The sequence below is a fragment of the Clupea harengus genome, chromosome 8, assembly GCF_900700415.2.
Source record: "Clupea harengus chromosome 8, Ch_v2.0.2, whole genome shotgun sequence".
Classification (NCBI taxonomy): domain Eukaryota; kingdom Metazoa; phylum Chordata; class Actinopteri; order Clupeiformes; family Clupeidae; genus Clupea; species Clupea harengus.
In genome coordinates, this window is record NC_045159.1 from 27,258,976 (window position 1) to 27,280,980 (window position 22,005).

The window sequence follows — 22,005 nt, forward strand, 5'->3', positions numbered from 1 at the left end:
ATAGCTGACCTAGCATTTGGCAAAATGGCAAACGTTACTCCAGGATGCTTCTCAACTGCTTGGAGACTTTGATCTCCATGGAATGTTTCATAGAGATGCGTGATGACTGGTCCTTAATTTAAGCTCTATGCAGCATATCTCTGAAATGAATCCTTCTTATTCTTAAAAGCACGCGTGAATTCAGGAGGGAACACCATTGTTAAGAGAAACTCCTATGCAGCTGATTACATTTCACCTTGAATATTAAGCATTTTAGTGAAATGCCTGAAGACAAAAAATTTGCTAAATTTGCCACTAACATTAACATCAGATCACTGATCTTTTTCAAAAGCTTCTTGTGACTTAAAAATATGCCTGTAAAGATAGTAGATTTTAGACCCCTGGCAATTTAATATAACACTTTGCATGTGTGTAGATCTTTCTAAACTACAACCCAGGGGTAGTGAAGACATGCACAGTGCTAAACAGACAGTGATTTCCATAGTTACGTCCTCTTGCACCACAAACCAGGCATAAGGCATCACACAAAGTCATGAACAGGAAAGATGCAATTCCTTTAGTGAGAAGTAGGTAAATTAACATTTCTTTTATTTTAAAATTTTGTAAAATGTACATAAATTATATTTGACTTATCAACATTGAATGAGTTATTCAATAATCCTTTGAAAACATAAGGAATATATAAGTTAAAGAAAAAAAAAAATGCACAAGACATTCCTTGTTGAGATCATTTTCCAAATACCATATTGGTCAGATACTTTCTCTAGTTGGGAAAGTAATGCTAGACATCCATCAACCACTACAGACAGAATAAAGATCATCATACACTTTCATAGGAATCTTCTCCAATATATATTTTTTTAATTTTAGTACAACCAGGGAACATTACTGCATGCTAAATGCTCCCACCCGAACCCCCAACCCCCAAACAATAACACCACATATACATCCACTCGTATGACCTTGCGTCTTCCCTCCATCCAGAACTCCACAGTGGGTGGAGGAGAGAGGATTCGGGAGGAGAAGAAGGTGAACAGGTGGGTATCCAATGGATGCAATGTGAATATGAGGGAGTGGTCTAAGCCTTGTCTAGACTGGGCAGCTGGCTTGTTTTCTACTTTCCTCCTCCAGATACAGACCTTTAGTAAGTGCAGAAAAGGCTTTTAAAACCTTAAGAGAGAAATAAACGTGGAATTCAGCCACATGCTTTCAAATATTAATCTTATATTTAATTGATATACATATATTGCCACAATTGGCACATACGATATTGCACACAGTAATGAAATATAGCACTGGAAAGAAAGACGAAGAAGAAAAAAAAAAAAAACTTGTGAGCCAAAATGTTCAAAAATGACAAATAATGTGGAATAATGTTTCAACGTTAGAAAAGAAAATTAGACATGCTGACTATACCTCTTAAAGAGGTCTTACAATTCTGACAAAATGACACATTACTGTCCAAGCCATAGCATCACAGAAACCTTACACGGGGGAAGCGCAGGTGTTTAAATCCCAATCCAGTTCAAAGTGGCACTGCCTACCACCTTTTGCGGTTATGTCACTGGCCTAGGCTTAGCAGGTGAAGAACTAGCTCTCGTGCACTACTGTCCGGGTGAACACCCCCTCTCATGTTTACATGTAGGCCGATGCCTGGATGATTGGGTAGGTCAGGGAAATAGGTCAACGGGGAAATCGCTTTGACTTCAACCCATTTTCCATATTCTCCTGGGGAACCAGTGGGTATCACTAGTTGTGTGGTCACAACTAAGGGAAGGGAAGGGGAGGGACAAAGACTTAACAGAAAAAAAAAATCACATATTGAGAAGATTAAGGAAATAATCAAAGACATGAACCCAAACTGCAATCCAAAGCACCAGCCAGCGTGTAAGCATGTTGAGCGTGTAAGGCACCAGGTTGTTTAAATGCTGAAGAGTATGCTCCTCAACAAGTATCTTCAATGCCAGTGGCACCCAACACAGGTTCTCAAGGACCTCCTCGAGTCAGGGTTTCCCTTTCATCATAAACTTGCTGCTAGACTGACCTCGGCACTAGCGTTGAAAAATTAAGAGTCCAGTCACTGCCTTGGTACATACCATCTGAGGTACGATGGCCCCCACAGTCAGAGTCAAATAGGTTCAAATCCGCTATGGTAGTCAAAGATTTGGTGAGCTGGACAAGACAGTCTAACAGTCTAATTATAATTGAAAACCACCTCATTGCAGGGTCCTTGAGGACTGTCATTGAGATGTCCATCTCAATGCAGCTGTGTACAGGTTCACATGCAGCAACAGCATTCTTCCGTACCACTCACTCTCTCATTGGTGGATTGTTACACACGTCACGCAATCTGACACACACACAAACTCACACAGCCACACACACATATGCTTATATATCTATATACAGATCTATATCTGTATACATATAGATGTGTATATACATATATATTTTATATATATATATATACATATATATATATATCTATATAGAGAGAGATAGAGATAGAGATATTTTAAATACTTTTACAGATTGTTTGTCAAATTCTTCCCACTGAAAACGCGGGTTGTTTTTTTTCTTTTCCATAAGCACAGAAATACTTCTGATTCACAAAATCATACTTTGCCTTTTTTTTTTTTTTTTACATTAGCACTTGTAAGATCCTGTACATTTTAGGGGCCTTAAAGAAGTAGGGTTGAAAATTCTATATTACAAATATGTTAAGCACTCATGTCATTGCTGCATGTAGTCACTGTACTTCCTTAAAAGTCAGGTGCCTTTTCCATACACATTGCATGACAACGAGACACGAAGATATAGAATAATGATCTGCATGACTAAATTCAATAAAAAAATACATTAATAATATTAATATGCCTTTTATAAAGGTCTTCATTTTCAGATCCACCAACCAGTCCAATATGTGTACGATATCGATGCAATGTATATTGCAAACAGCACTTGATCCCTTCCATGGATTGCCTGTGGTACCTATGACAGGCAGAATGTTTGCATGACATTTTCACCCCTAGCCCTCACGTGAAACATATGTGGTGGTAGACATGACAACCTTCTTAAAATGGTTTTACGTTTTGGTTCAAAAAAGGAACAAAAAGAGAAGAAAGACAGTAAAACTAACATGTCTGATTTGTGCTGAAGTCATTAGCTCACAAGAAAAGGTCTTGTTTCTCGTATCTCGGCAACAATTCTATTTGAACATTGCAAACACCTTGAACGTGTACAAAAGTTCTTGGTTAATAAGGGAAATAAACACTCAAGTTCTTTATCATCTGTAATCAAGTAGGAAACACGGTTCATATATAATGTTATTACTTTGTTTAGCAGCCGCTTACTGTATTAATGGTGGATTACGTGGGTAACATCCAGCGATGGGTGACATATAGTCGCAACTGTCAGTCTGTGGAGGTTTGATTTTTGTGGGTGGTGCTCCCTTGGAGTTAAACAGTTACAGTTAAATCTTTAGGTTTCTTTCTTTTTACAGTAAAGTTTTAATTATAATTTCTCTTGTTATTTTGATTAATTTTGCATGTTTTCTCTCTATTTATCAATCCTCGTCTCCATCGTCGGCATGCATTTCTTCTTGCTGTTGTTGTAGCTCACTTGCCCTCTTCTCTCGCTGTTTCTCCTGAATCTTTTTCATCTCCTCGGCATATTTACAAAAAGTGTTTCCGAATTTGGACCACACTTTGTAGGGCACCGTGATAGAGTTGCGGTAGGTAGGTTTCACCTCGCTTACCCTCATAAACACTCCATACTTATTCGAGCCCACGTCGAAGAAGAACCGTTTGTTGTCCACAGTCAAAGATGTACCCTCTGGCAACTCTGCGGGTTCGTCCTCAACTCCATAGTCATCAATGAGTTTGGCCAAAGCGTCACGAAACTCAATAAGTCCCTGGGCAGGAAGAGCGATCGTCTGGCCTTGCGTGGATCCCAATCCGGGCCCCCGGTTCACCGTTTGTCGAATTCTTAGGAACCGGCCTCTCTGATTCTCTTTCAGGTCCATGTAGTATTTCCGATTTTCTCTCACCAGGAACTCGCTCTTCAACGCGCGACGCGGTTCATCCTGCACCAAGTCCGGATTACTAGGACCCAATTGGGCATAATGTTCGATGAAATCCCCCAGGTAGTCACGGAACTCGACAGCAACTGACATAGAGAGAGTGAGGCGGCTCTTGTTTCCCCCAGCCCCGACTTCAGCTATCTTCAAGAAGCGGCCCTTCGCATTCTGTTTTACGTCCAGATAGAAACGTTTGTTCTGAATGTCAACCCGTTTCGAAGCGAGCTCTTGCGTCTCGTGCTGCAGCCCGGAAGCCGAGCCCGCCCCTCCTGTCACTGGGTGCATGGAACCGACACCCGGGCCCGTGGCTGCTCCTCCCTGCTCACTTCCACTGTCTCTGTCCGCCATGATGCTGCCTGCCTTCTCCCTCTGTCTACTGCAACCCTACTGCCAGCCAGCCACGCCACCGCTCTCGCGAGATCTGCAGAGACACACATGAGGTACATTTCAACTAGTGTGCCTCGTTAAATATAAGTGAGGATAAGAAGGGAAAAATCGGGTATTTAAATTTTAGTCAGTTGGCCACATTGTTGCTCTTTGAGAAATACAAATATGCTGCAAAATATTAGGTCTAAGGCCTACTCATACTGAACAAATATTTAGGCTACGTAGGCTTATGGTCTGAATATAATATGCAGTAATCATACTATGTAGCACACTAAGGTGCTAAGGCATGTGATGGCAACATTAATCTGTCGCCTATTTTTCATGAAGAAGGGGGGGTAGCATATAGTTTCAGTGAAGGTAATTATGTAATGTAAGGTCATGCAAGTAATTGAAACACTAAGGTGTGCATAAACCAGGAAATGAATCTCGATATACTGTATTTGTTACCAAAATGTTTAACATGCAACGTTTTGACACTTCAAGTCAAGACATTCATCATGTTGATGGTTGTGGAAGAAATACTACAAGACCAGTACATCTCTCATAATAAGTTCAGAGGCTGGAGAGGTTCTGATGAAGTAGGATACACAAAGTTTGTAGGTCACATAAACCGTTGATGTTAGGCTACATTGCCTATAAACACCAAATCGATACAGTTCTATATATCAAGTGACGGGTGGTGGTTATTTGGCGACAATAAGCGGAAACAGCTTAAAAATGTGTGCCTTCCCACTATATCACGACGGTGCAAAGACCGAGACACTCACATATTACATGCATTTAACTTTTAATTTAAAAAAAAGGCAGATGCCCATCAGCTCTTGCATATCTTGTCTTAAACATTGGAACAGTGAAACACTTTCAATTTCATTTTATCAGTTCAACTTTTTTCTGTTTTATTTCACAAGAGCTCTTGTTTAAAACATTTAAGCAGTTTTAACTTCTCACTCGGTGATCAATCCATACAATGTTCATGTTAACTGCAGACCATAGTATAGGCCTATAGGCCAAAGTAGGCTATACACCCATCACCAAAATGGTTATTACTTTATGTAGGTAATGTTGTAAGAGCACTGCACATTCGATCTGTACACACATTTTGGGAACCACTGCTCCAAATTGAAGGAGTGAAGTGCATGCGTTATAAGTCGTCTGTGTCGGCTTAGCCTTTGCGCATGATTGCATTTTTATTTGCAATAGCCTAGGACAAATTATTAAATTAGAACTATGCCAGTATAGGTCCAGACGGTGAATCTGTAATATAAGGTCATATCAGGCCTGAGTTGTAGTCTTCAAGAGTTTCCGAGTTAGACCTAAACAGTCTCTGTCAATAGAATATCCTGTCAATCAGGATGAAAGGTATTAGGAGGTTAAATGTTTTCTTCAAGAGTCATTTTACCCACATGAATACCCAAGAGTAATTAAGCCCACTCTGGATTTTTTTACGACTTTATAAAGTCCGATCAGCCAGTGACTGATAAGCATAACTGATCGAATGTGTAATTAAAATGTGTAGGCTAGGCTACCCTGTACCGTCAGTAACATTCTGTGACAATGGCATCCCGTACGTCCAACAAAAAGTACTTTCTCACGTCCCTTTTCACGTAATGTATGGAGGTTTGTAATTTGCAAGTGAAGCAATGTCTTTGTTAAAATGACTGGCTCTGACCTCGGTACTGCTTAACTCTTTCCCCTCACATTGACCTCTATCAACAGCACTAAGATAAATAGGCCTATCTAATGTGGCTAATGTCAGTCTTCAAAAATGCTATCTGTCACGGTAGCAACAACAGGATAATGATAACAATAGCAAAAACAACAAGAATTGAACAATAACAGGAATAAAACAGAATTAACAGAATTGATCATCCACGTTATGCCCTTAGTGGTAAATAGATGGTCATATCATGCTGAACTCCCTCTCGGCCAACGTTTTTTGCCCGTTTTGTATTAGATTAAAATTTCAGTCTCAGATAAAGAAATTGCCGACCGAAAATGTAAACATGCAAGTACCAATAGGAAGCAGAAGTTCGTGTAAAATACTGTCCTATCAGTATACTGTGTGGTTCCAATGAAAACAATTCGCTATTTCAAAGAATGAGTCGTGCACCTATGTACATCCCTTTAAAAGAGTAAATCTAGGCTACCTGATTTTCTCCTTACATTGATAGCCGAACATATTTCGTGTTCTCTGTCCCTTTCTACTCATTCTCTCTCAGAAAGAACACATAACAGACTCGTAACTTGTTAACTTCAATCTGGACTCGAGCAAGGATCATCTTTGATCAAATAGTTTAAAGACATGATATAGAGCCTAGGTAAAAAAAAAGAAGAAAAAAAAACAATGGATGAAGAGAAAACGTTAAGAGATGTTTTTATAAGCTTTTTCAGGTTGGTGAATTGTTAAGCATGTCATGCGATTGTGGTCTTCAATTATGTATTTTGGCACTTTATATGGCATCTGGAAATTAGCTGTTTAACTCCGACAGAATAATCCGTAAAATAAAATAAAATATTCTTAAAATAGGGGAGACCAGGTACAGTTGCAAAGGGGGGTAGCAGGTTGATGTTGAAAAAAAATAAAAACGGACAAACTTACAGGTCGAATGTTGTATGTCAGTGCATTTACAGCATAGTAGCCTATAACTATATACTATAACTAAACGATCTGGTGATGCATTTATAGCCTTCTTTGTGGGTTTACGTTACATTATATGGCCAGGACCTACCCTTTAGCCTATATGCTAGAAGGGATAGCTAGCCTAACTATTACAACAGACATGCGCCTAACATGAAAATGGTATGGACTGATCACCCACCCAGTGATAAGTTAAACATGTTGTAATGTTTCAAACAAAAGCTCTGATCAAATAAAATAAAATAAAAATGTTTAAATGAAATATTTAAGTTAACTGAAAAAAATGTAGAAACAATGTTTAGGAAAAGCTATCCAACAGCTGATGGGCATCTGTTTCTTTATATTAAAAGGTACATTGCAGGTAACATGTGTGTGCACCGTGGTGGTTGGGGGAGGTAAACATTTTTCATTGTCAAAGGGGGGGACTGACATGGAAAGTTTGGGAACCACTGGATTCTCTTGCTAGCTACGCTTGCTGGTTGCAAGCGATTGTAATGCGTACCATTTGTCCCCAGACCTCTCCTAATATTTGATTAGGTAACTGGAATACAACACATTGTATGCAGCTAATAAGTATACTAGCATCTAGTTCGGAAATCACTGATCGCAACCACCTGTTACTGCTGTGAATACACATTCATTGTGCAGTCAAAATCTTGCGCAAAACCTGAAAGTTACAAAATTGCGCCCAAAACGACGTGTGTTTATAACTTTTGACAGAGATTAAGACATAAGATGACATTTTGAACGGAACATGCTGATGCCATTAGGCATGTTGTCTGAGTTTCATCGCGTTACCGACCTGAGAAATGAAGCCAGCCAGGTGCAACTGTCCTCGTGTTACAACTGTACCTGGTGTCCCATTTATGCACCTTATGACTGCATTCAACACCTAATTTCAGGTTTAGGCTAATGAATTTATTTTGAATATGAAATTAAAATTGAATATTAATCAGATAGGCTAAAGCAAATTAAACCACCGCAGTTTTTTTAATGCAAACATTTTGTAAAGGCTTAAACTGCTGACACTTCAGGAAATGGAACTGACCACTGAAAGAAATATAAATTGAGAATAATTTCCCTATATTATTATTTACAGCTAAAACTAAGGAAACAACTAAGCTAAATCTAAACTAAAACTAAGAAATTATTATTTTAACCTATTTTTAAAAACGAAAATATTTTGTATTTAGACATGTATTTATAACCCACCATTCTAGGGTGTAGTTTAATTTCGTTTATGATTTTAAATTCTTTAAACAGAGGTAGTAAGGAGATGCATTGCCTGAAGTGGTAAAACACATACAAAAAAAGAATAAATCCATTGTATAATAAATTGTCATTGTAGTCACGTTTTTCTCCTTGTTATCTTGCTGTTTCCTCCATTTTAAGCTTACTGTGAAAGAAAATGAATTTACTGGCTTATGACAAATTGAAATAATAGCCTATGTGTTGTTGTTATATCAATTTCTATCAAAGGACTATGTTAAGATAAGCAATTCGTTGTTTTTTACATGTATTATTGACTCTCCACTTCTAAAAAGTATGTAAGCAGCTCTTTAATTTGTTAACTCAACAACTGCCCAGGCACTACAAAGACAGACAGTTCATATAACTTGGTTTAGTAGCCCATTTCCTCTGTTGATCATGTCTTCATAAAAAAAACGGTATAACATCAGGACAAGAAACAGAATGAGAGGCAATATCAGTGAGCTATTGCCGCAATCTTCCAATAAAAATAAAAAATATTTAAAAAACGCATTTATGTTAGTGTTGAAGAAGCTATAAGGCTCTGGAATAGGCAACATGCCTTATAGTTTGACAATTTGTATATCAGTGAAAGTTTAATAAAACATGAAAATAAATATCACTGCACATATCTAGAGCTTACGGAATTTGCATCTGAATACCTGTTGACTCGGGAAGAACCATAGCATCCCTCCGACTGTAATGTAAAATGGAGAAAAGCAAGCTGGAGGTAAACGTCTTTAAACCTCTGTTCGAACAGTTCTATTACTTTGACTGTTCTGTAGTTCTGACTGTTCTATAGTTCTGACTGTTCTATAGTTCTGTCGTCTGTGGTCTGGGATTTAAGCTTTACACAAGTCACAGAGTTATAGTTAAAGGTACACTATAAAGTAGAGGTATACTACAACTATAAAACAAGTCGTGGTCTACATTTTTTGGAAAGTCCTTAACTGATAACAACTGAAAAACTAGCATTCGATTAAATCTGAGAATTCTCCAGCTTCTTCGAATTCACAGGGCTATAAGCGATTCAAGCGACAACTATGAATAATACAACTACAGTCACTACAGTGGACCAGAGCAACATTGTCTGATTGAAGACATCTCGATGCATGTGTCATTATAAATGAATAACTTTTAGAGGTCGCTTTTTTTGAGAAAAAAAACCTTCTATTCAATTATATATGGCTTGAACGTCGGTTAATTGTTTTTGCCTAATGCACAATTAAAGGTAGGGTCCGCGATTCTAAACCAATACACTCTCTTTCAAATTCAGCAAACTGCTCCTCATGGTCTTCCAGCTGTCCATTCTGTGCGTGCGCTCGTACACGGTCCTGGCTCTGTAAATGGGAAAAAACACAGTGGCTCGACCGAGCCATGAACAATTCCAGCCAATGTACACGATGGTCCAGGAGTACGGAAGGTAGGGTGTCATTTCATTGGTCGTTGAGTTCAAATATCAACAACCTTTCCCCAGAATCACGGATCGGGCCTTTAAAGTGAAGCCACGAGACTGACCTTTCTGTTAGAACCAAGGCCGGGGTGTGATAGGGCTACTATATGGCTCAGTGAGAGTGCTACTATATGGCAAATTATATCTTATGGCATAACGTATTCCATTGCCTGTGCATTCGATTAAAATGCAGCAGTAGTTTTAATATACATCTGTCTAACCTTAGAACACTGACGCCTTTCGCTCACCTGCTCGCGATATTCACAACATATCAAAACTCAACAAGTGTTAGGCCTATTTTATCTCTGCTCACAGTCATCAATCGCTTGTCGCTGCTCTGTAGATGTTAATTCACGTGAGTGGTCCGTGTGTGTTCGCAAATGAATGTGTGTGTGTGTGTGTGTGTGTGTTGGGGGTGGGGTTGGAGAGAGAGTCTGTAAAAGTATCTGCGCAGACAAATTTGGTCGTGTTTGTTCTTAGGTTGGCTGTACAAGAGTGTCTGGACTTTTAACGACCACTGACAAAACAGCCTTATTGCGGAATACCCTTTTATCCTGAAAGGCAGAGAGCGGTTAGTTTCTAATGCCGCACGGATTTTTCACAATAACTGCCGTGCAACTATCTCAAAAATATTAGAGGCTACAGTGGACATCAGCTCCACGCTACGCTCGCACCTACAATGACTGTGCAAAAGAGTTGTATACTGTAATGAACGGCGAATTCCACTGCAGAATGCAGTGACATATAGAGACGTCCATTCGCCAAAGTCACAGACCCGATAATAAGCGACAACGTTCGGCTTATCCTTACCCCGCTTAGTCCACAGGCAGAGGGCTAGTTAGTTCCAGCACCGTCAGTCGCTGACAGACAGTTAAATACTAGGTGAGAACCATCAAGCCTCGAAGGCCTACTGTCAACAGTACCGTAATACTGATCCACTGGTTCGCTTTTTCACAAGATGGAACGAAATAGCGAGTCGTGGCATGGAGAAACGGACGCACGTACAGTCTCAACGCTGTACGTTTGTTCTGTGATGTCAGCACGTTCAGTTACTAAGTAAACTGCAACGCTTGTGCGCCACGCACTGTTGCACTAAGGGAACTGCAGACTTTTAAATCAAAGCCTGCTGTAAGCGACAGGATTGCAGAGAGGTTATGTTTGAAAAGAGCCAAAACTCGACATAAATCCTTCAGAATGTTGCACAAAACCTAATTCTTCAGCACGTTATTTTAAGCCCTATGAATGGTGCCCTAAATCCCATACAAAAGAAAAGAAACGTGTTGTCAAGGAATCAAGAGAATAAAAACCCACAGAACATATGCAGACCTGAAAAATTTGGACCACTTAAAAAAGGCTGCTGCTCGACTGTATCCCGATACGTCGTATCTTATTTGCGCATAAAGTTAACGTATTTCATAGCCTAAACGTAATGTAATTGTAATGAACAATCACAAGAATAAAATAGGTCACCCTGTTCATTAATTAAGCCTGACTTTGAATTTAAATCATTGTTAATGTTTAATCGCGAAAAGAGTTAGGTTAAAAATTATAAACTGAAATGTAGGCCTATAGGTTTCACATCTATTTCGACATGACGCTTCAGAACCATGGACAGCACCTACTTATGCTACTCCAGCCATCTGCCGACTACATTTTTCTGCCTGTAAATTAGGTGTCTTTAGTTAATTAACACCGTCCAGCTCATTTAGTTTGAGCTACGTTTAAGTGTCGAGATAATGCATGTTAGGACCCACCATCCTTTCTTGGATGAAACACGGGAGAGATGCACAGATGCTCTCTCAACGACTCGTCATAGCACATGTTCTTTGATTGTCATATCTGGCGATGAACGACTCATTACGAGTTTAACCACCTATTTTGCATGTTTTTAGCTATTGGTTGGGAATTGCATTGCGGTATTTGATTTTAATATAAAAGTTCATTCAGTGCAGAACATCAACCAACAGGGGCTTGACTAAGGCCTAGTACATTATGGTATGAGGGCGTTAAAAGATACTGGGCTACGTTTCCTGAAGCCTTCTTAACGCTACTTCATTCGTGAATTATACCTTTAGTTGTATCTTAACGTGTCAAGGTGTTTCCCAAAACATTCTTAGCTAAGTATACTTTCTGTAAGAGATAGTTTGGTCAGGACCACTCTTAGATATACCTTAACATTAACCTTTTAACATTAACATTAACTTACCTTAAACTTTTCAGATAAAACAAACGTTTTAGAGCCTTAATGTTTGTGTTAGTGTCTGGACGTCTTTAAATAAAAAGAAAAATACATCGGTATAAATTAATTCACCGTTGATTTTGAATCCCTTATGGCTACAAATGTATAAGTAACATCTAGCCTATAGCCGTCCTTATTTGGGAACTTTGTTATTGTGACTTGCATAGCATTTCTTATTGATGCTCTTTCTAATAATGATCACCTGTGCTCCAATCTGAGTCATGCCCATCATACACATCTCACGCACGCATGCTCAAATCTACGTGAATGACAATAATCGATTACAGAAACATGGATTCAGCCTCTGAAGGTATACGCAGGGAGGTTTCTTATAGGGGAACTGTTAAGAGGTGGTTTGGTAAACACGCATAGAAAAGTAAAGAACTGTAGCAAGGTATACCTTTCGAGTCTTCGTAAAACGGTAAGACACCGTTATTGGGAAACCCATCCGTGGTTGATTCAGTATGGTATTATGACCTCACACGTTTATCTGTGGTGAGAATGCACCCGAAACAGCAGGTGTCGCCCTTAGTGAATGTTTGACTTAGACTTGGCTGCATAGCCACAGGTTTACCTCATACGTACATTTAGAGGCTTACATTTACTTTATTAATTTAAAACCCAAACCAGTCGTCATTAATACACTGATAGGGTTGGATGTCTGTATACCAAAACCAGACGCATTTGAGTTTAACTTCAATCTCTAAAACTATAACTTTATTGTAAAACTTCCGTACCGTATTGAATGATGATGATAGCCTACACCTAAGGATGCGGCAGAACGTTTGTAACTAAATTGTTTTGTACTCTGATGGAACGTTGATGGATCTAAAATCACAACCTAGAGCGTGCCAAATCTATCGATTGGTGCAACGCCTCGATATCTTTTTTTTATCGGCACAGCTGCAAATGTGACCTGAATGCAGGGCATGATTCAACAATGTAATGAGACGAAAAACTCATTCAAAACTGTCGTTTGTGGAGTCAGAGACGTACTTGTGTTTTGGCAGTGTTAGTCCTCGCCCCAGGAACAGCAATCCTCGGAGAGCTGTCTACTCCGCCGATACTGACAATGAGTGGACAGTTTTAGAGGGGGGGTGGGGGGGGGATCGGTTATACGTTTCTCTGACGGATTCTAGTGGTTGTATGGGTGCAAACATGGACATTTATTGTCAGGGAGATATGGAGCGATATGTGTTCGAGCTTTGGATACTTTAGAGACCTTTTCGCCGGTGCATCGGCGTTCGCCACCATGCTTCAACTGTAAATCTGTTGTTTGTGCGGAAGCCTCAACCTGAATAATTTTAATGTTTCAGTTTGGTAGGAGGGGAGGTGGGTAGACAAGTGGGAAGGAAAACGCCGTGACGGTGTAGATGTTGGATTAACAAAACACTCATCTTTCGGTAGGACAGTAAATTGTACGTCTTTTAGTAAGTAGACGCGAATTGTGCACTGCAGTATTTCGCATATTTTCTCTGCAGCCAATGATTCAGAGATCTAGCGCTGTGCCGTGCGCTTACTTGACTGCATTTTGGGGCAAAATAGACTGGCGGCGTTTTGCGGTTGGTGTGGCGGTGTGACAGCCTATGGAGGAGAGAAAGTATCTATGAAAACCATGCATATTTAGAACCTATTTTAACAGAATGAAGTGACTGGAATTTAATACAGCATCATTACGCTGTTTCCGGTTCCTAGCTGGTGTTTCCCTATTGCAAATTTATTGGAAAAAAGCAGCGGATCCCGATGGCATGGACACTTACGCAAGGTCTGCCGCGCTGCCGTGCTACTGGAGCCTATTTGCGATATCTTTCTTCAACCCAGCTCCACCGCCATCGCCCCGTAGCCCAGAGAGCCCTGCCGCAACGCGACCAGCGACCACCGAGCCAAAGCAGGCGGCATGAGGCTTGACTCGGTACATTTATCCATGCTGGTCATCGGGGTCTCCTTCGCCTGCTACTCCCCGAGTTTGAATTCCCTGCAGGACCAGGCTCACAAATCCACCGTGGTGATCGAGGGCAAGGTGCAGTCCGCGCCTCTGAACGTCTCAGCGGAGCCGTACAGTGTGAATGTCAAAGTCCTGGACGTGTGGCCGCGAAACAGCGGGGGTCTGGAGCGGGAGCAGCTCGTCACCGTGGGGGAATTTAGCTCGGAGACTCCGTGCGCCAAAGTGAAAAAGAACCACAAGTACATTTTTTTCATGGACCCGACCGACGAGCCCTTGGTTTTCAAGGCATCGTTCGCACCCCTAGATGCTAGTGGGAAGAATCTAAAAAATGATGTTGGGAGGATCTTATGTGAGGACTGCGGTAAGTTTATTCTTTACCTCTGCCTGGGTTTTCGGATAGAAACAGGCACCTGGGTGGTTTGAGTGGTTTTTGATGAAGACAGGTCTGTCATCCTATTCGGGCATTGTATATCTTATGGCTATGGTTTTGTCCATATAAACACACTTAACATGAAGAAGTAACACCTTCATTAATCTCAGGCATTAATCACAGGTTTGATCAACATACAGGTTTCATGATGCCATATTGCACATAGCTGCACACGCATTCTTACATACACAGAGACAGTCAGGCACACAAACACAAGCATGCGCCGCACGAGCTCGCGCACACGAATAGATACATACACACACACAGACACACACACACACACACACAAGGTAAGAGCAAGAGAAGGCTTATTTCCTGCTTGTGGCCCTAATTGATTTTTGTTATTGTGATGCAACACTGCGTCTACATCTTTATATTTACTCATCTATCTATCTATCGATCGGTCTAACTATCAATCCACATAACAAACCTTACAAAGTACCGGTGTGCTTAAACTCTAACCTATTAACTCTACTGAGAACAAGCCTCACCGTTTTGTGAAACTTAGAGACGACGTTGTGGCATTAACTAAACTTGTGCACAACGAACGTGTTTCTGAACTAAGGAGTTTATGAGTTTAACAGGTTTCAAGTTGAATATTTACATAGGTTCCAATAAACGTCATACTATTGGGATAATGTTTCCTTATGCCTTGTTTAGCCGTGCTACCACATGTAAGTTAATATGAAATGTGCTCTTTGACAACTTATCACCCCCATTGCGGTGGTCTCACTCAGCTGACTGAGACTATGTGGAATACTAAACGTGTTCAATCAGTAGTCCTATCTCCAAGTACATTGAGAGAGGCGTCGCTGGAAAGGCACAGGCAGTAGGCCGAGCGTGTGAGAACAACTTTAACATTTCGCTGTCCAGGGTGCTGTAAAATGGCGTGGACAGAGAACGTGGAAACACACCATATTTGACAGGCATAGGCCATGGCGAGTTGAAATACTTTTGTTTATTCTTGGTGAACAGGGAATGACATTTTTTTTTTTTTGAAGAGTGTATTCACTGTTCACTATTGGGTGTGTTTTATATTAAGTAAGAGACTCATTTGGACATTATGAATCTCTCAGATCTCAGATGTCTTTGTTGTCTGATTTTCCCTCCTAGGTTGATTATTTCCCAGATAACACCTGAATGAATGAATGAATGAATGATGATTTGTCAGATCAGGGCCGGATCCTGCCCAGATCCATTCAAGGGTCAAAGGTTATCTGTTGTCATCTCCGTATGGACAGATAGACATGGGCCTTTCCACACCCAGCAGCGTCAGAAATGACAGACCGTCTCACTGGCTTATATCTGGTGGATACAAATGTATTTCTTTTTCTTCCCAAATGACAGTGAGCTTAGAGTGAGAAGCAGTTTGGATTGGATTCTAGTTTTTGTTTCTTCTGGAGCATAAGCACACATTCAAGACACTGGAATACATGTTGTGTTGTTTTGTGTGTGTGTGTGTGTGTGTGTGTGTATGCCTGCATTAGTAGGGGAAAACATTTCTTACCGTAAGGTTGTGTTTCTTTTGCTGAATAGGTCACTCATGTCTTAGCATCATATTAAAGGTGTTCCTATTGTGTGATGGCGATATTTACTTTGACAGGGTGCAATAAATAGCCTATATATTTCTGGGGGGTTTGGCCTGAGGGAATGTAGACATCCAAGCGCTGTTTTTGTTTGTCAAAGGCTCACTTGCCCCCACCCGTATAACGGGGAGGTCACAGCTGCAGAAGAAGAGGCGTCCAGGATTTTGCCCGTGGCTTTAATGGCACTATATTGAGAGGAAGCTCTGGCACCACGACATGACACAGGACGGGAATAACAGCTGTTGATGGACGTGCACTGGGGGAAGGACCCATTTTCAGGGCAGAAAAAAAGTGGTGTATGTCTGGCACGCTCTGCTTTAGTACATCTCAAAGAAGAATCTTGGAAGCTCTTTTCTAAAGAGAGGTGCACAAATGTCTTGTCAATGGCATTATATACTATTGAATGGGCGTGTGCTAGGGCAGAGCCTGTTCTTTTTGTGCTTTTCTTTAACATGGTTAAATGTAGATGTAGCATGTTTAGAAAAGCATTGGATAATGTCATTTGTCGTTTTTGACATTGCTTTGTGTAAGATCTGAAAACGATTGAGTTGAACTGCTTCATTTTCCTCTCCTAGGTTTGAACACTGTTTAGGAGATAGGATGCTTGTTGGAGAATGAGAGCGATGTTAACATGTAAGTTGGCTGTGACTGCAGTAAAGCTTATGGTGTTCTTCAGCTGCAGGCAACTAAAGAAGGTGCATGAAGGCTGGCCTAGTTCTAGTGCTGTATCTCTCCACCGCACTCCCACTCCCACACCCACATTCTCCAGACAAACAGGGATTTCGTTTAAATATGATTGAACTCATTTGGGATCTAGTCAGCGGCAATCCTTGCCGCTCAGTGCAACCAGAATTTGGCCCAAAAGCTATGGTCCTTTAATAGATGGCCTTCCCAATGCGAAGAAGACATTTATCATTGTAGCACAGTGCGATAGGTCTTGTATCTCTGGTTGTAAGGGGAATATGAGGGCTGGTACAGGCTAGTCAGAGTCTTCTCTGATGAATTGTATTTTCTGGCAGTTACCACAGGAAGAGCATCTGAAATCCCTGGCTCTGAACGTGTCAGTGTTTCTGCCAATTCCTTCTCGCCCAATTGTGTCAGCATACATCTGAATGTGAGATTCACACTTTGTGCAGTGGCATATTGTGGCACGAATGTGTGTGTCTAATGTCCAAATTGTAAGCACGACACAGCCAAATCCTGGATCTTTTAAACGATTCTTTTCATGGCATGCCTTTTGTGAGAGCTCCTTTATGTTGAACACGCTGGGCTCCTTGTCTACTTCAGCGTGTTCAGTTGTTATCAGCAAAGAGGGTTAGGTCTTCAGTTGGCAGCTCAGAGAGTTGCTTAGGCCCTGACTGACAGTAGAATACCCAGATAGGGTTAGGTATTGATCCTGGTTATCCATGACAATGATTGATTTAGGTTGATCACTTTGATCTTGTTTTCACACACTGGCCCAGGTGTTAAAAATGTTCAACATTTTAATAGCGTGTTGAGGCAATGGCAAAAGAAGACACACACACACACACACACACACACAGACAAATAATGCACTTTTACGAATATGAAAAGGATTTTGAAAGAACTTTGATGAAGAAGAGTATTATTTGGTCATTTTTTACCAATTGCACTGGTAACACACTAAGGGCCAGATTTACTAACAGAATTGCGCCCACTTCGGGCATAATTTCTACGCAATATGCGGGTAAAGACATGGAACCGTATTTACTCACTTAGTTAAAATCGATTTTGCCTGCCGCTGAAGCGGATAGAGGCAAGTTGCGCCTCCCGTCTTATACATATGCATAAATGGGAGGGTTGTGGGTGTTCGCCGCAAAAAGATGGGAGGAGATGTGTAAAGTGCGCCTAATTATATATTCCGTGGTATTTACTAAGACTGCCTGATGAGAGCGGGTCTCCAATTTGCGTGAGAATTCTCCGCCTCATAAAAGCAGGTCTAAACCAGGTCTGTTCCATTTGTATTGAAACAAGAGGTGTTTTAGCATGACATATCAGCTGCTAAATGAAAACTATGTGCGTTCGAGAAATTTGACGCAATTAATTTAAAAAATAATAATACAAACATCAGGGTTGGGTGGGGATACAGGTGAAAATATTACAGAAATTGTATTTGTTTTCATGTTTATATTTGATATATCATTTAATATAGGCATATAAAAAATTGTCTCACCAGCTAGCTGTTCGGCCAGGTCTTACCCAGAATCGCCGCTCCATGTAGGGTTTAAACTGTCTTCTTTGCCCTTTCCCCCCATCGTTCAAGCACACCGAGTACAGCACTCGCCTTCTGCGTAGGAGTAACGCCTATCTATTCAGGAAAAGTATTTGTACTTGAAGTACACTAACTAAACTAAGTAAATTGTAGAGACAGAGCAGCATATTCATTTCACCTTCCATGTTTATTTTGACGTTATAGCCTCTCGAGCGCAAGCTACCCCCAGTGCCATGGCAACCGAACGTCGAAACCTCCGTTTCCCTCTGTTAGCTAGGGTTAGTGTGGACAGGGTCTAAGTTTGCTGTAACCTCGTGAACCAAAAGCTCTAATTCTAATTCTAATTCTCTCATCATCCATGGTGGCAGGAACACGCAGGCCCATTCTCCCCTATTTTAGCAGCCCGCCTAAAAACACTAGAGGGCGGTTTAAGGCGCAGATTACGCAACAAGGTTCTTGTTTGTTAAATACTACGCAAAATGCGGAAACACATTGTGCGCTGTATGCGGTTGGGCAAAGGCGCTGATTACGTGCGCTCGCAAATGTTAGTCAATGAGGCCCTAAGTGTCTAAGTAAAAGGCATCTTGATGCCAATGGTTTCTTAATGCGAGACATCACTAGTACTGGTATCAGGCAAGCCCAGTGAGGACTGGATGGGTTGAAATAATCTCTTTACATACCTAAAACCACTGAGAAATCTGGACAGAGCATTTTTGAGGACCAGCTCAAGGTTGTGATGCCTTTTGTGATCAGCATAGTCATTCTTTAGTATAGGCCCACTGCTAGATAAAAGCCTTTCATGGGGAGAGGTAGGAAGATTTCTCGACATATTTCTAATAATCATTTCTCACATTTTTGGCTTACATTATATGACTGTACATATAATACCAAGGTATGTGATATTTATCCCTGAGAAGAGTTGCACTAGAGTTGTTTTCACACCAGTGAAATTGAACTAACATCACAAGAAAATGGAACAGCATTAGTATGCTTACTCATTATATATTTAACCTGACTTAAAGTCATAATAGTTCTTTTGTATTGATAAGCTTGATAGCTACGGATGCACCAAATACAAATAGGTTTGTAAGACAGACAAATAGAACATTCTGCTTTTTTTGTGGCTTAGGCTCTATGCTTCATACTTCCTCAGTTTGACTGCCTTTTAGACACATTTGAACATGTTTGCCACTTGGAATCCTTCTGTTTCCGGTTTTAAACATGTTGTGAATGTATTAGCACCTGCGGGAATGCGAGTGAAACGTAGCACGTGTCGCCTCTTGAAACATGTTTTCAAGCGATTAGCCTCTTAGCTCTTTTGTATGGATGGTTCATAGCGTACTTCCCCCGGGTGGGTGAATGATGCTTGTACTTGGTTCGTCACTTCTCCCAGTCATCCGCTGTCTTTCAAACTCGTTTCAAAGCTTTGACTCGTGTGTCTGGTCTGCGTCGTCGTGCTATCAAAGGAAGTGCTGTTCCTCGGCTTGTTTTGAGGCACCTAAGGGGGGAGATGTGCCAGCCTAGCTCTGTGTCATGCTCCGTGGCTGGCCACCATGACTTCAGACATAGGTAGGACTTCACATCAGTTTCCCATCAAAGACAGCTGACCACTAGGCCACTAGGACTCATTTTTTTACCTTGACTAATACATCCATCTAAAACAATGTACACAGAGGGTATTTAGTGTTTCTTTCCCTCTGCCTATCTCTGTGTGTGTGTGTGTGTGTGTGTGTGTGTGTGTGTGTGTGTGTGTGTGTGGCACCGTTCCTTTACCTCTTAAGCTACATTAAGGTGCCCCAGTAAGGAGATAAGTGATGCATGTAACGATGTTGTCATGTCATCTGCACAGTGATGATTTTGTCGTAGGGTTATATGATCGCAAACCAGTCAAATCTTAAACATACTGTTTTTGTTGCTGCAAACAGTGTTGATTGTTCGAACATTTCGCAGGTCTTGTGTAATTGGTTTTTGCCTTAGATGTTTTTTTTTTAATCATTATCTGATATTGATCCGATTCCCTTAAATGTTAAAATCTTTGATCAGAAATGGTTCATATAATTAGCTGAAGTAGACTTCCACAGCCAAGTAGACACAGACTTGGTATCTGTGTCATAGTATATGTGTTTTAGGTCACCGTGGAGATGGACTGCTTTCAGGAAGCAGAGTGCAGTCTGTAGCAAACATTAAATGGGTGAGGCTGAAGACTGAAAGAGGTGGAGATTTCTTTCTCATTGAGCAGATTATTTCTGGCTCTAAATGCAGTGTCACATTTGAATTGCAGGCATTGATTTTCTAGTCAGCACTTCTTGTGTGCAGCGGCTAGATCTAGTTTCAATAGATTACTAAAGCACTCATTCCAAAGGCACAAGAAAACGGCCTCGTGTTCTCAGGTTTATTACAGTTGAGACAATGTGCAGCCATCTTAGATTAAACTCAGCCTCCACTGATAAATCTGACCCTGACAGCTTGCCACAATATTTACCTATTTAAGCATGTAATGGAGTGGAGTGGAGTCTTTTGCATGTCAGTAGAATTGACTACCGTCATGTTTTCTGCCAACGTACAATACTGTTTATACCTTTTAAAGAGAAATAAAAGGTTTTAAGCTGACTTTTCTGAATGACATGTAAGGCTGATACTGATACTGTTTTCTGACGTGTCCTACTGTTTTGTTGGTCCCATTCCTCCAACCAGGATACTCTCTCATCCCATGTCAGCCGACAGAGACGTAGGGAAAAGATAGTCCCTGTTATTATTAACTCAATACTTTGCTCTTAAATCTCGCTTGCGTGCGATTGTTGCACAATGTAATTTAATCCGCTGTTTTACTACCACCACTAGTGCTAGAACTATCACTACTATAGCTGTTATAAAGATAATTATACCATCCATCATATTTTTCGTTCTCTTCACCGCCAGCATAGCAATGTTTAATATTTAAAGGCATAGGGCTGGGTATTTTACATCAGACAGCTCGTTTTTTTCATTAGCCAACATCAGCAGTGATCATGCGAGCGCTGCTGAGGAGAAACAGGCATAGCATGGCAGTCTCCTGCGCTCTGCACCTCCATAAATTGAGGGATGAGCCGTGCGGCGTGCCTCTTGGGAGGTGAGGGGTTAGAAGAGGCTATGGAGGATAACGGGGCAAGCCCGTGTAATGCCACGGAATTGAGGACTAGTAAATTCAGTGGTGAGTGTCTCGGACTGTGACAGGTGGGGGGGCCTGCTGCTAGGGCTCTCTCTTTTACAGATGCTGGTGTGTTTCTGTTTCGGAGGCCGTGCGGTGTGTGCCCCGCTGCGCCTTCATTAAGCTGAGAGCACACTCACCAAGATGAGGAAGACTCGGAGAACACAGAGCTCTGTGGGGGCGGCTGCCATACGCCGGCCTGCATTTGAACGCAAAAAGTAGATTTTCAGCCTCATGGAAAGGCTAATCTGAATGTTTGAAATACACTGATAATGGGTTATAGAATTGTACCTTCCTGACCGAAGTCGTGCAAGTGTACAAGTACAATAGCTCTGTCAGGCCATTTAGAAAATCGTACCTATGAAATTTAAAATCCCAAATGTAAACAAATTCTGCACATTTGTGAAACGTTAAGTGGTTCTTATTATTAATATTCATATTACTTAAATATTGAACGACTAGGAATATTTGAAAGAAATTAAATCTATTAAATATTGCCACATTCAGAGGTATAGAAAATGCAAAATATCTATGTAAAATGTCTTCTTTAATTCCCTTTTGAACAGTGTATTTCTCCACAG

The 22,005-nt window shown here is 40.8% G+C and overlaps 2 protein-coding genes across 8 annotated transcripts in view; one reads left to right on the plus strand and one right to left on the minus strand.

Moving 5' to 3' along the window:
• Positions 1 to 1,207: 1,207 nt before the first annotated feature.
• puraa (purine-rich element binding protein Aa) lies at positions 1,208 to 10,774 on the minus strand. Its single transcript, XM_012820897.3, has 2 exons — positions 10,615 to 10,774; positions 1,208 to 4,499 (listed from the first exon to the last, which is right to left on the minus strand). Exon 2 carries the CDS (start codon positions 4,424 to 4,426, stop codon positions 3,566 to 3,568), a length of 861 nt encoding a protein of 286 aa, XP_012676351.2. The 5' UTR covers positions 4,427 to 4,499; positions 10,615 to 10,774; the 3' UTR covers positions 1,208 to 3,565.
• A 1,224-nt stretch (positions 10,775 to 11,998) lies between these two features.
• The window catches only part of nrg2a (neuregulin 2a), a 68,176-nt gene continuing 58,169 nt past the window's right edge, over positions 11,999 to 22,005 (plus strand). For 5 of the 7 annotated variants that reach the window (XM_031572591.2, XM_031572588.2, XM_031572594.2 and 2 more), the window contains exon 1: positions 12,549 to 14,349. In XM_031572591.2, the coding sequence (XP_031428451.1) occupies positions 13,941 to 14,349 (409 nt within the window). In that variant the 5' untranslated portion in view covers positions 12,549 to 13,940. Of the gene's footprint in view, positions 12,465 to 12,547; positions 14,350 to 22,005 lie in introns of those variants that run through there. The other 2 variants (XM_031572598.2, XM_031572589.2) reach the window with 2 other exon arrangements.